The sequence below is a fragment of the Lissotriton helveticus genome, chromosome 12 (genome assembly GCF_964261635.1).
Source record: "Lissotriton helveticus chromosome 12, aLisHel1.1, whole genome shotgun sequence".
Taxonomy (NCBI): domain Eukaryota; kingdom Metazoa; phylum Chordata; class Amphibia; order Caudata; family Salamandridae; genus Lissotriton; species Lissotriton helveticus.
The window spans coordinates 468,077,915-468,092,897 of NC_136073.1; the positions used below are offsets into that span (position 1 = coordinate 468,077,915).

Below are 14,983 nucleotides of genomic sequence, written 5' to 3' on the forward strand. Positions count from 1 at the left end.
TGAGATGTCTTGTGTACAGTGTTTCCCAGGAGTTTGTTGTTTTTGCATTCAGTGTAGATGTTTTGGGGCTCAGGAGTTTGTAGATCTGCGCTGTCTGGTGTCCAATCTTGTTGAGGTTGATCATGTATTGTATGAGGGTGGGCGTTTCCTTGTTTAGGTTCGCCTTGGTTATGGCTGCTTTGATTTTGAGGAACGTGTAGAGTTCTATGTCCGGTAGGTTGTGCGTCTGTTTGAGGTTCTGGAAAGTTAGTGGGGTATGTTTTTTTTCCAGCTGCGCTGGGATGGTGATTCCCTTCTTGATCCAGGCATCGTTCTCCCTTTGTATTGTAATCTTGTGTTAAACCAGATTGATTCCCAATTGGTTCCTCTGATCCGTTGTCCCATTTGCTTGTCTACTCTTAGCAGGGCTATTTTGGTGTGTTTGACGATGGGGTCATGCATGGCGGGGTGTTTGTTCGCTGTGAGTATTGCTATTGGGTTTAGCCCCCCCAGGATGTTCCTTTCGAGTTTTAGCCACTCAGGTTCATAGTCCTGCGTGTTGGTAATCCAGAAGATTCCTTGTTTAGCTAGGCAGGTAGTTTGGAAGTTTTTAAAGTTCATAATATTCAGTCCCCGAGACCTTTGTTGAGCCTCAGTTTCTGTAGACTGATTCTCGGTTTCTTGTCTTTCCATATGAACCTGTTTATCAGTTTGTCGAGTTTCTTGTGGAAATCTTCTGTCATTGTTAGAGGCAGCATGCTAAGCTTGTAATTGATAGCTGGTGTCACCATCATCTTTATTGTCTCCACTCTACCCCACCAGCTGATGTATTTGGGGGACCATAGCTCTAGTCTCTCCTTTATTTTCTTTAGGGTGGCTTCTTCGTTATGCTCCAGGGTTGCTTTGAGGTCTCTACCGAAAAGGAGGCCCAGGTACTTAAGGGGTTTGGTTTGCCAGGCTAGGCCTGAGTTTCCTAGTACCGCTTTTGTTGTGTGCACGTTCATGGGTTTACACTCTGACTTGTCCCTGTTTAGTTTGTAGCCTGAGGCTCTTGCATACTCTTCTATGGAGTTCATCAGTGCTGATGGATGTGGTTGGTTCTTTCGTCGTGATTAGCACATCGTCTGCATACGCTGCCAGTTTCACTGTCTTACTCTTGACTTGGACCCCTGCTATGTCTGGGTTTACCCGTATCATTGTTAGCAGCGGCTCTAGCGCTAGCAGGAACAGGCCTGGAGATAGAGGGCAGCCCTGCCTTGTTCCTCTTTCCAGATTTAGCGGCTCTGATGTGCCGCCGTTCACTACAACCCTGGCTCTCGGTCTGTTATACAGTGCCATAACCATGCCCCTGTATTTGGTGCCTAGGCCAAATTTCTCCATACATAGGTCGAGGAATGGCCAGGAGACTCTGTCGAAGGCTTTCTCCGCATCCAGCGCTATCATTACTGCCTGGTCTGCACTATGTCTTGTCAGTGGAGAAGTGTGGCTCACTGGTTAGAGGAGGCAGACCTGGAAGCAGAAGTCAGCCCGGGACCAGGGTTCAATTCCCGGCTCGGCGGGGTCTTGAGTCCTAAAATGTCCATGGACTCGACAATTCTCACTCCGGTGCCTACTCGATTCACGGGTTCACACTCTGCGACTCTGGGCAATAGCTTGCTTAATCTCCACAACGGCCCCTCGCGGCGGGATGCCTGGCTTTCACCTTGTGGATACCCTGCCGGGTATATCTCACAGGGGAATACCAGGACGGGTTCCCTAAGCAAGCGCTTAGAAACCGCTCGGTGATTTGCGCTATATAAATTCCTGTACATTTACATTTACATTTACATTTGGTTGATGAGGTGGCAGAGTAGTCTTGTGTTGTCCTGGTACAGTCTGTTTTTAAGGTATCCTACTTGTGAATTGTGGATGAGGTAGGACAGGACCCTGTTTAGCCGGTTCGCTAGGATTTTTGCATAGATTTTACAGTCCACATTGATGAGTGATATTGGGCGGTAGCTTTGCGGGTATTGGGGGTCCTTTCCTTCTTTGGGGATCACGATGATATTGGCTTCCACCATGGAGTCCGTCATTCGACCTTCGCGGATGCAGTGGGTGAAGACTTCCGCCAGGGTGGGTTTTAGTTGTTCTAGGAATTTCTTGTATAACGCCGCCGTGTACCCATCGGGCCTTGGTGCTTTGTTTGCTTTGAGTGTTGCTATTGCTGTGTCTCTGCGTCTGTGATGTCTCCTTCTAGTGTTTCCTTCTGGTTCGCTGTCAGTGTCGGAAGGGTCATTTTGCTTAGTAGTTCCGCCCCCCCGTCGGCAGTTAGGTTCTTGTCGGCACTGTACAGCTCCTGGTAGAACTGTTTGAAGACTTCTAGGATCCCTTTGTTGGATGTATGACGTTACAACGCAGGCTATTACAACGCCTGCCTTTACAACGCGGTTTTTACATCGCATACCATTACAACGCATAGCGCTTTTGGGTGTTGGATAGTGAATAGTTTAATTTACTATTCCAACTCCAGTCCCCGTGGACACTAGGGAAGGTTATTGGATAGTAAATTAACCTATTCCCTATCCTAGAGCGCCCCCCAGCGCAATGCGTTGTAATAGTTTGCGTTGTAATGACTGCGTTGTAATGGTAGTGCGTTGTAAAAGTTTCGTTGTAAGTGATGTTTACCCCCTTTGTTGGTTGTTTGCAATTTGTTTGTTTTATCGGTTATCGCCGCCATCGAGTGTTGCCTTTGTTTCGCTTTCAGATATGACGCTAGCTCTTTCCCTGCTTTGTTGGCGGAGCAGAGGTTTATGGCTTTGAATTTGTTGATCCATGTGCCCGCTCTTTCGCTCAGAATCTTTTTGAGCTCATACTTTTTCTTTGTTAGTGTTGTCAGTGTGTTCTTGTCGGTGAGGTTTGCGCAGTGCCCTTTTTCTAGGTCACCGATTTGTTCCTCTAGTTCGGCTATTTTCTTGTTCCTGCCCTTATTCATTCAGGCTTTGATGTTTAGAAGTTTGCCTCGGAGTGTGGCTTTTAGGGCGTCCCAAATGGTGCTTTTATTTACCTCGGAGTTGTCATTGAGTTCTAGGTATTCCTTTATGGCCTCCTCGATTTCTGTTATGTTGCCTGGGTGTAATCAATTTGGAAAAAAAAAACTCTGAAAGTTATATAAAAGTTAGGAGCTGTCTTGCAATGAACAGGCAGCCTGTTACAGTGATAAAAACCCACTGTGGAACAGCCACACCATTCTCCCTGCTGAGCTGCATCCTTCCTTCTCTAATGCTGCACATAGGTTTAACTTTATTGTATCCAATACCTATATTGTATACATTCAATTATGTTTCTGGTAGCACTGGAAGCCAATGCTAATGAGAATTAGCAATTGTAGGTCATTGTTAATATGAATGAAGGGCCAATCTCCAGTTAGTTTTCCAAAAACATTCTGCAAAGAACACAGAATGCCGCAGCCAGGATTCTCACTGGGACCTCTCGTAGGGTCTCAGCTAAACCCGCCCTCAAGGCACTACATTGGCTGCCGATCCGTGAAAGGGTCAAGTTTAAGGCCCTCTGCACGGCCCATAGAGCCTTGCATAATCAAGGGCCCCCAATGCTAAAAGACATGATCTTTCCATACAGACCCAATCGGCCCCTTCGCTCAGCTCAAGGCCATCTGGCCACGGTCCATAAAATCAAAAAAGCTCGGACTGGAGGACGCCGTTTCTCGGTCACTGTGGCCACCTCCTGGAATGCTCTGCCATTTCACCTCCGCTCTGAGGCCAATCTGCTGAAATTCCGCAAGCTCCTAAAAACCCACCTTTTCCTACAGTAATCTTCTTTTTCTCCCTGTCTTCCCCCCTCAGGAGTTCTGCAAGACCAGCGCTGGGACGCTTACGGGCAGCCATGCGCTATATAAGTCCCAAATTTCATTTCATTTCAAAAAGTGTTATAGTTTGTTAAAAAGGACACACAGAAAGTATATCTCTGCAGATTCATGGCTGACTGTGAACTTCAGTCTGTGCTGGCAGTAACTTATCAGATATGCCCCGCCCCCTCCCCTGCCTCCGCCATGGAGAGGGTAGACGTCAGTCTTTCGCTGGGAGATAGAGAGCAGGTGCGGCCCGGCCCGTGGGAGTGGCAGGATGTGACGTCAGGTATTTCTTTTATATGTGGGACAGGGGAGCAGATTACTGTGGGTGATAGCCTAGGGTGGCAAGAGGCGCGGTTTTTAGTTTAATGGGAGAGAGAGACTGTGGGGCATATTACCAAGCAATAGCGATAATTATCACTATTGCTTGGTTAGAGACAAAATTTTACCGCTGAGCTGCGGCGATTTATATCGCAGATAAACCTTGGTATTACCAAGGTTTATCGCGAATGCGATAAAAAACAGCCGCAATGCATGAATATCGCTGAAAAATCAGCGATATTCATGCATTACCGAGCTAATGCTCTTAGCCATGTTATCCACCTCCCATTGGATAACATGGCTAAGAACTGCTCAGGGCAGGTGTTAGCTTTTGGAGATATTTGCGCTTAGCGCGAATATCTCCAAAAGTTGGTAATAGGAGATAGCGATGTTAGCGACTGTTTCCAGTCGCTAACATCTTGGCACGCCCACTTTGCATGTCATTAGTGATAAATATCACTGACATGCAAAGTGGGGCCCAAGATGGTCACTATCTCCTACTAGCTGTCACTAATTTTATCTCCGCTTTCTTGGCAAAAAGCGGAGATAAACCCCCTTGATAATATGCCCCTGGCACAGGTTATTTTAAATTTTTATATCTGGGCAGGGGAATTTAAGGAGTGTGCAAGGGTGTTGGTGGCTTTTCAGAAAACGAACCAGTTTACTCTTTCACAATTAGGCACAGACTGAATGATATTGCCTGTGTTGGATGGCAGCACCTGGCCAGGTATTTTCTGCGTTGGGGTCGATAGCAGACGAAAGAGGATTAAAAAGGGCTTGTTGTGAATGGCTTTCTCGTGTCTCCTCACACCTTAAAAGAGATGGTTGGGACAGAAAGACATCGACAGTACCCATGTGCCCAGCAGTTAAACATAAATGGTATTCCCTTAGTGTGACCCTGTTGAATGTGTGTGGAGGTGCAAGGGGTGGAGCACAAACAAGGCTCCTTTAGTTTGTGTACTGCTGTGTAACCACATATTTTGGCTCTAACTTTGTCCATAAAAACTGGGCCTCTGTCTAAAGTCTATCCTCAGACCCACAGCCTTGTCGCTGCAGAGACACCGGGCAATGATGCCGCTCATGAGGTGTATACAATTCTAAGTTGATAGCCCAAGTAATCTTCCTGCAGCAGGGCAATCTCTGGGAGCACAGCTTTCTCTGAGGGAGGGTCAGAATTACAAATCCACAGTAGAGAAAGCCCTTACAGAGAATTCCTCACAACCAATACACCAAAACTGTTTTCTTTTTTACATTGAGGTACATTAATTATGTTTGTTGTAGTCAAGAAAAAGTAGGAGTTGGATTATGATTTTTGCCAGAGTTAACTAAATGTTAAATATGTTTAGGGTTAGGTTGATGATCAAAAGAATGGAAAGTTAAGGAGTAACTGTTGGGGTTAGGTGGAAGTTAAGACATGGGTTAGAGTGCACAAAGGGTTAAGGTAAGGGTAACACCTTAAGATTCAGTAACACTTATCGTGACGTTTAACATTATGGTTATCGTTGGGGTTAGTATTCGCACATGAGAGAGTTTGGGTAAGGAAGAGTGAAAAATATTTTGTTGCGGAGGAAAAAAGTTTTATTAATTCAAATATGTGTTAGAGGGATCTTTGTGGGGGATTCTACACAGTTGTTTTCTTGTTATATTGTTCCCTGCAACAACTATCCAGCACCGCCTCTGTGAATATTTGGGAAAACCGTAGTCCACCAACAATCCACATGCCAGACAATGGGGCGAGTCTCTTTCTTAACCAAGGTTGAACTAAGTTCCACGTCAAATAAATCTCACTAGTTTTTGGAACCCCAAATCACTTAAACATATGGTCCACTTCATATGTATTTTAGAATACACTGAATGTGTAACTTTTTGGATATTTGAAAAAGCAACAATGGGCAACACAGTAAACAAATGGCTCCCAAAGAAACAGTAGGTCAGTGAAGCGAAAAGCACTGGCAGCGAGACATACACAGATACTATAGGTCAAGTTCCAAGCAGAAAACCTACTAAAGAGAAGAGACCCCATTGCATGACTCAGCATCATGGACTGCCTAGGGATGGACAAGAGTTGCAGAGTAGTGTCAGCTCCTGACACTTCAGCTGTTTCTGCACTGTAGTGCTTTAACCTCATGCCAGAAAAAGCGTGTTTGTTGCATTGGAACGAATGTGCTTTCTTGTTGGTATAGTTCTCTTCGGCTGAATTCTGTGTCCTGGTGACCCAAAGTTATTGAACTTTGTCAACTTAACATTTGCAGATTGAACATTATATGCATTTGCAGCAGTCCATTGCTTTATTCTGAAAAAGGCATTTGTCGTCATGACGTGTGTCCTTGAATTCTGAAGAACATGGCGTTTGTGTAAGTGACTTTGTGTTTTTGACATGTAACTGACAGGTTCGTTCTCTCTTCTAAACTGGAAATGACTTAGATCAGAATCTGATTCATCCTTCAGATTACAAAGGCACCTCCTTAAAGGATGTGATCATCAATTCATGTTAAAAAAAGGCTAATTGAATCTTTTGAGACCACTACAATCCTTAATGTTTCTTTTACTTGTTATTATAAATGATCAGTTGAGCGATACTTATGTCTGTCACAACACTGGTGCTGAAAACCAAGCAAAGGGCCACCTACCTCTTCCATTCTTGCTCAGTCTCCCAAAACTCATAGACAATAAAGGTGACCCCGTCCGGCAGCCTGACCGCAGTGACACTAAAAGAGAGAAGGAAGGCAATTAAAATAATCTGAACATTGAAATGAAGGATGTGTCTACTTGGGTCTTACTACTCAAAATTGTACTTGATTATTATAAGCTTGTGTTCAGTAGAAAAGAAAAAGTTTTCTTCATTGGATCATTGCTACTATTATGGAAAAATAAGTTCCTGATTCACAAACTGCACTTTGAAGTACTACAAAACATACTAAAAAGTGCAATTCACATACTACATGTGGAGTTTACTCCTATGCATTAGCTATACTTTTATGTGCGGAGTTCTCCACCCTAACTGCTGAGTCTCCGCACATGTAAGTGTACATTTTAGTAGTGATTGTTGGAGAAACACAGGGGAGTGGCTTAACAAAAGAGACCAATTTACTACAAAAGGGAACGGGATTAGGTAGGAGTAAGAGTGGTTCAAGAAGGGTCAGGGAGAGGTTTTGGGAGGGACTTTACTCACCCGCACAAGAGTAAGCCAATTGCTTTACACAGGGTTGGAGACATATAACTTGCAATTTTATCATAAATGTACACTCCGAGTTTATGAATACCAAAAAATAGTAAACTTACTCAAAATTGTAAATCACTCAAAAGTGTAAATTACTCAAAAGTGTATATTAACTTTGTGAATCAGACCATAAATATTCATGTCTGTATGCCGGAATCCTGTGTATTTGGGAGAGAGAGTTTTTGTTTGTTTGTTTTTACTTTAATGAAGATACCATTATTGGGGAACTAGGATCACAGGTAAGTAGCATTTCTCTTCTCCATGTTGGAATCTTCATTAATAGTCATAAATCCTAACGCTCTGTAAACGGAATTAAGATCAGAGTGCATAAACAAGCAATTCTTGATGTTTATGTACTTAGTAAAGATACCCTCAATGGAGACCTAGGATTATAGTTAAAGAATTTCCCTTCCTCATAGCCTCTGCACATTAGTCCCCTGGAGACCTTCATCAAGGGATTCCATACCGTGACATCCGTACAAAAGGCAACATTTATATACAATATGTGTTTACAATTGCACATTTGAGATGGGGTATTTGATCATCACCCCCAGGAACAAAAGTTACATATAAGCATTATCAAATTGATAAATTGACTCCCATTAGACCCTATTGTGTTATGAACTGTTATGCCCACCCTCAGATTAGTGGGACAAATAGAAGGTTTAAGAATTTTGGAAATATTCCACCCATCACAACTGAATTCTATAGCAAATGCTGCCATTGATCAATAAGCTATGAAGCTCTGTAAAATGATGTTATCATGACATAAATATAGGATGTTTGCACTCTATCTGGCACAGGATGAAAGTCCCCCTCACGCAAAACTTGATAACACTCATTTTAAAGTCAGATCATTACTGTAGGGTTAAATGGCTACAGTATGTGGAGTCGGAATTATCTGCCATTGGTTTAAGCCACCTTTTTAAAGGCCCCTCTACTTGTAAGTACATGTCTAAGCAAAAACTGGTTGAGATATTTATTTTTAGGGTTCAATGTCTGAGAAAGGAAAAAACTCCCACACCTAGACGGCTCGTCTGTATGAACTAACACCTGTGGTGATGGAGGGAAGTTTTCTGTATTTGGCGGATGTCACACTCTCACACAACAAATACAGTTTACTGAGATTTTGCTTAAATATGATCCCATTGATGCTAGGATTTCCAGGGAAGCAATATAAACATTCTGTCTCTCAGTATGTCCTTGCAATTTTTGATGTTTATGTACTTAGTAAAGATACCCTCAATAGAGACCTAGGATTGCAGTTAAAGAATTTTCCTTCCCCATAACCTCTGCACATTAATCCCCTGGAAACCTTCATCATGGGATTCCATACCGTGACATCCGTACAAAAGGCAACATTTATATACAATATGTGTTTACAATTGCACATTTGAGTGGGTGTATTTGATCATCACCCCCAGGAACAAAAGTTACATATAAGCTTTATCAAATTGACAATGGGCTCCCATTATACCCTATTGTGTTATGAACTATTATGCCCACCCTGGGATAAGTGGGGCAAATCGAAGGTTTAAGAATTGTGGAAAAGTCCGCCCATCACAACTGAATTCTACAGCAAGTTTTGCCATTGATCAATAAGTTATGAAGCTCTGTAAAATGATGTTATCATGACATAAATATAGAATGTCCAAATCTGCTGGAGGGAAACTTTCGGGACCTACTAAGATAGCGGTACGAGTGTGGAATTGTGCAAATGCGGCAATGGGATGGAAGGATCGACTGACCCGGGCGACCCCGCTCTATGCGTCTGAAAGATTAGGTAGCCTGTGGAAGACGAAAGGATTTGAGAAGTGGGATATGATTGGTATCTGTAGGGTTGGCGATCTCTGGGTCAAGGGCAGGATTAAGACTTTTGAAGCGCTTAAGGCAGAATATGAGCTGGGTGACAGGGAATTCTTTCGTTATGCGCAGATTCACCACGCGTTGAGTTCGGTTTTTCCTGCGGGGACTGACGTCCCGGAATCCTCCCCTCTTGAGGATCGGGTGCTCGATGGCTATGTGCCCGACAGCACTATTTCTTTGATATATAAGAAATTGATCAATGATCGCTCGGACCTGTTGACGCAACTCAGGGAGGTCTGGACTAGAGATGGTTTAGTGTTGGATGACGAGGACTGGCAATCGGCGATATCCTCACCCAAGGAGGTCGCGATTCCGGCCCGTCTCCGACTCGTTCAGCTTAAGATCCTACATCGAATTTATGTGACTGGCCCTCGCTTGATTCGTATGGGTTACTCTGTGGATGGTTTATGTAAGCGTGGTTGTGGTCTACTTGGTACTTTCCTCCATATAATTTGGGAGTGTCCGGAGGTGGTCGCGTTCTGGAATCGAGTGCATGCTGTGATGAGAGAAGTCACGGGTGTCGCGCTGTCGCCTGAAGCCAGGCGTTGTCTGTTAAATGTATGGGAGCCGAATGACTATGATGTGGCGCAGATGCGGTGGGCGACCCTTGGCAACATGATTGCCAAGAGAGACATTGCGCAGCTGTGGGGTTCCCAGAGGCCGCCCACGGTCTTGGCATGGAAGGAGAGCATGGACTGGTGTATGTTTAGGGAGAAGACGGTATATGTGGCGCGGGACAGACCTAAGCAATGGGGTAAAATTTGGGGTCAATGGAACTCCTACCGAGGAGATATATGCACACCCCCCCTTGCAGAGATTCCAGATGTTCCTCCTTCCCCCTGACCTGGCATTCCAAGACTTGTTTAGCTTTCATGTTATTAGACTCTGGTTTCTCCCCTGCCGCCCCCCCCCTTCGTATTAATGATTTTTTGTATTACATTGTACTGCACGTTCCTTCCTCCCTGAACACGCATCTAACTGTATTGTTTCTATGCCTTGTTTGTTTGTTTTTTCTTTTACAATAAAAAGAGTTACAGAAAAAAAAATAGAGAGAATGTTAGCATAGGCTGAAAAGTGCAGATGGTAACACTTCACATATGACCTTAAACTCAATGGGTGTCTGCAATTCGAGTAGTATACAGTAGGCATCACTGTGACAGGGATATAGGAACCTTAGAATAAGTGAGAATTGTGTGCTAATAGATCAAGTCTTTTGCGGTTACAAATCGAGCAGTAGGCAGAATACCACAGTAACAGTCTGCAGAAAGGTATATTGCAATACACTAAAGACACTTAGTAACTTGGAAATGCCCTTGGGATTTGTGGAGTGCACGTTATGACCCATAATGAATTGCACAGGAAAAGGTGGTGTTAGGTTTGCCCCCTTTCCTTCGTGATTTTCTATGGGCTGAATCAGTGCTTTGTGACTGCAACTGCTGTCGAGCACCATTGATCAGATACTGAGTCCATAAAGGTGATGACATCCATTGGCTAAATGGTACAGTGACCACCTTATGAATATGGGTTCCTGGCATTGGGGAGAAAACCAGCATCCAGGAGATAAATCAATCTGCTCCCACCAATGCCATTCACTGAATGCCTTTCTTTTAAATAGAAAAAGGGGCAAACCAGTAAACCAAGGACATTCAGCTGGACAGTAACTAAAACATAAACTGGTCCCTATGGGTGAAATGTAGCCCTTGACTTCTGCAGCAATAGTGTTATTTTAAGGAAAGTAGAAAAAGTCTCTCAAATGAGTAAGTTTCAGTTATGCGTTTTTTAGTGCATTTATTTATACATATCTCATTTATGATTATATTGATCAATTCACACAGTATAATATAATACTTATAGAAGGTACTCCTTTAGCACACTCATCTTTCCAATCTAGAATCTCAGAGTGCCATATGGCCATTCATCACTCGATATTTCTTAGGTTCCTTGCGCAAAACACCTCCAGCACTCCGGGAACCCTCTTTCATGCTTCTTTAGCACTGCGCTCCTTGTGTGGTGTTCAGCGTAGTCTGTGGCATTCAGCGTAGTCAGTGGCATTGGGGGGGGGGGGCGTTGGGGGTGGTGGGGGATGCAGGGAGTTAATCTTCTTATAGTTCTGTTATGGTTAAGCGACACTGAAACTGCGAACATTGTGGACAAAGGAATCGCCATCATCATAATCGTTGCTATGTAGCTTGTATTGCAATGTTGCTGATGTATGGACCACCTCAGTAGGGGCGGTTAAGCTGTATGCTTGTTTTAATGTGCTGGAGATATAAACCTAATTAAAAAAAAAAAACTATTTACAAACCACTTACTAATGTTCTTATCACTAGCAAAAGGAAGCCTCTTTCACTGGTGGCTGGCAAGTACCTAGGGTGGGAGGGCAGGGGCCATAAAACAAAAAATGACCTTCCTTTGCTGCGTCAAGTCCTCCTCCCTCCGGCATCTTCTGGAAGCAGGAAGCTGCACTAGCCAATCCTAGCACTGCTTTCACAGCATGAAAGCAGTGCCAGGATTTGATAGCGTGGCCTCTCAGCGCTCCTAAGAGCACAAGAGGACTGCACTTCCTCTAACCCAGCTGTCTAAGACAGCTAGGTTAAAGAACTTTAAAATTCATGTCTGGCTGGCCGTCCCAAGATGGCCGGTCAAAGAGACATGCACATTTTACAGCTCATAGCTCTCTGCTGCTGCCCCTCTGCAGCACTGGCCCTGTCCTGACACTTAGATCAGGACAGATTTCTGAAAAATAAAACAGTATTAAATAAACTTAAATAAATGTTATTACAGCTTTATTTTTCAGCTCTCAGGCTTTTGAGGCGACGCTCCTCCACTCAAGTGGAGTAGCCGCCCCTGCCCTCTTTAGTAAACCTAGAATAACAAAAGATTTAGAAAAAAGAATAGGTTCGAGACTTATGCCTAACAGTTTGCAAGCAGCACTTTGATGCTGGTTCATAACTCACTGAGTTATATTCCAAGGATTATAACTTGTGTTCACAATGGTCTCTGCAGCCAAAGGAATAACCCACTGAGCTGACTACATAAAATAGAAATTTGGCCAGCATGTTACCAATAGTGCTTTACAGCAGGCACATTAACCCCTCTGTTATTTTATGATGAGTTTAATCTTGGATTAGGCTGAAGATTTGTCGAAGTCCTTTAACCACCAAAGTCATCTTAATGTTATATACCCTGGGGATTACTGGGTACAAAAATAACTCTGGAGTAGGTACTTTAACCTGCTAGAAACCAATTAGGCACACCAGTATAGTTTTACTACCAGATTTGTTCTTATTGCCAATCTCTTTGTAGCAGAGTTTTAAAAATAAATCATTGTGCAAGTGAACTGTCAGACTCCGCTGCTCATGCCCCCTCCCCCTGTGTGCCTCCACCCCCCTTTCTGTTACCACCCCTTCAACCCCTCTAAATGATGGGGCCCCAGTGTCTTGTTTTCCTCTTCCAGCATTGCTGTATCCCCTCTACTTCTTGAAACTGATATGTCAATAATCTAAAATCTAGGTGTTCCCCATGGGGCCTTTCATTATTCATGGCCACAGTGTCACCGTAAATGGAATTCACCCAAACAAGAATGCCCTTTGCTTGTTTACTGTAGAAGTGGCATTTAGTTCTCTCCCAAATAAACAACTAAATGAAATAATAAGCATGCACCACAATGTTAAGACTCAAGTTATCTTGCTGTCCATATGTGGCTTGCTTTCAGTCAAGCTGCCAGAGTCACTGGCACTTGTTGCATGATCCCAGGTTTCTTTACCCCTGAAAAGATCCCTCCCCCTCAGTTTCTCTTCGGTGCCCTACACTCCAGCATTCAAAGCCAGCAGCTCTGTCAGTGTAGCAACATTGCCATCAGCAACAGAACACAGACCCTCCGCCCTTTAAACTTATGCTGACTTTTTTAAAGTATGTGTGAGAAACTCTGGCACCTGCCCAAAGAGAAGCTCCTTGCCAGTGGACTTGCCAAAATAGTCTTCCCAAGAAAATCCTTATGGAACATTCCCTCTGGCATCACAACAGCACCAACCCTCCTAGAGTTCAGAAAGGAACTGAATCTTCACCTCTCCAATGAGAGGTAAGTCAGATAGGCTGACTTCTCACCCCATGTAGCACCCCACCTTTTGTGTCTGTCCCCGCTTTCCTATGTATCCCCACAGGGGCATGCCCCCAGTACAGCGTTAGCCAGCTAGGTTTGTGGTATAGAAATACCAAAACATACAGTAGTTTCTTTTTGTGCATGAACGCACTCCAAGATATGTGCATGCGCACACTTTAAGAAGGTTTTTAAAGCACGGGGTGAGGAGCCACAATTGGCTGATTTGCGGTCAACCAGATTTGCTAAACTAATGGGTGAATTCTGTGTGGCCACCTGGCTGCCAATCACAAAGGCTGAAGGAGTGGAGTCAATCACATGCTTACAATGCAGCATACTGTGCCTGGGCGGATTTCAGTGTGGTGAGGAAGCTTCCGTGTGTTGTGCACACATTTACTGCATGCTTCGGTATAATGGGTGATGGTAAGCTGCAGGGGGCCTTACACTTCACTATGATATATGGTCTAGTGCTGAAGCTGGCTAAGAATGAACATACTGCAGTGTGAACTAAAACATGCTGGGCATGAGCAGACTTCAGTGTAGTGTGTGTGAGGACAAAGCAGCATACTGGTCAAGTGCACGCATTTCCATATGATCACTGTATGGTGATGTCTAGGAGCACAATGCATGGACTCACACTGAGCACACTGCAACATGCTGTCTGTGACCAAATGTCAGTGTGAAGTGTACTATTTAAGGTATGCTTTAGCACACTACAGTGTCATGTGAGTGGGCACACGGCCGGATGCCAAGCATGAATCCTCTGCAGCAGGATAAAAGTAAGAATGCTTCAGTGTGATGTGAGTGAGCACAAGGCTGCATGCCATGTGATGTGTGTGAGCTCAAGGCCGCATGTCACGCAGGACTCCTCTACAGCTGGATGCAACGTAGAATCCTTCAGGGTGATGATGTGAGTGCAGCCGCGGCCGGTAGTGGGAGTACCGGCCGGGCGGTGACGTGGGGAGGGGGAGGGGCAGGGTGGGGGGTAGTAATGTATGGATTACGGACCTTAACAGGTAAGTAAACACATAAATGAATAACATGAATTTCGTTGCGCGCACTGCATCACCAAATGCGTTTTGTTTATTTATATGTTTACTTACCTATTAAGGTCCGTAATCCATACATTACTAACCCCCACCCTGTCCCTCCCCCTCCCCACATCACCGCCCGGCAGGTACTCCCACTACCGGCCGCGGCTGTGTGAGTGAGCACACAGACTCATGCCCCGCATAAGTCCTCTACAGCAGGATGAAACTAAGAATGCTTCAGTGTGATGTGTGTGAGCACACAGCTGCATGCCATGTGATGTGTGTGAGCTCAAGGCCGCATGCTATAGATGACTCCTCTACAGCAGTATGAAACTAAGAACCATTCAGTGTGATGAGTGAGCACATGGCTGCATGCCACACATGACTCTTCTACAGCAGGATGAAACTAAGAACCCTTCAGTGTGATGTGAGTGGGCACACAGCCGCATGCCATGCATGACTCCTCTACAGCTGGATGCAACGTAGAATCCTTCAGTGTGATGTGAGTGAACACACAGCTGCATGCCCCGCATAAATCCTCTACAGCAGGATGGAAATAAGAATAATTCAGTGTGATGTACGGGAGGACACAGCTACATGCCGCACATTAATCCTCTACAGTA

The 14,983-nt window shown here is 44.4% G+C and overlaps 1 protein-coding gene across 1 annotated transcript in view; it reads right to left on the reverse strand.

The window, feature by feature from the left end:
• The window catches only part of NECAB2 (N-terminal EF-hand calcium binding protein 2), a 1,192,488-nt gene that overhangs the window by 63,085 nt on the left and 1,114,420 nt on the right, over positions 1-14,983 (reverse strand). Inside the window, exon 11 of the mRNA XM_078668986.1 lies at positions 6,775-6,852. Coding sequence (XP_078525112.1) covers positions 6,775-6,852 — 78 coding nt within the window. The remainder of the gene's footprint in view (positions 1-6,774; positions 6,853-14,983) is intronic.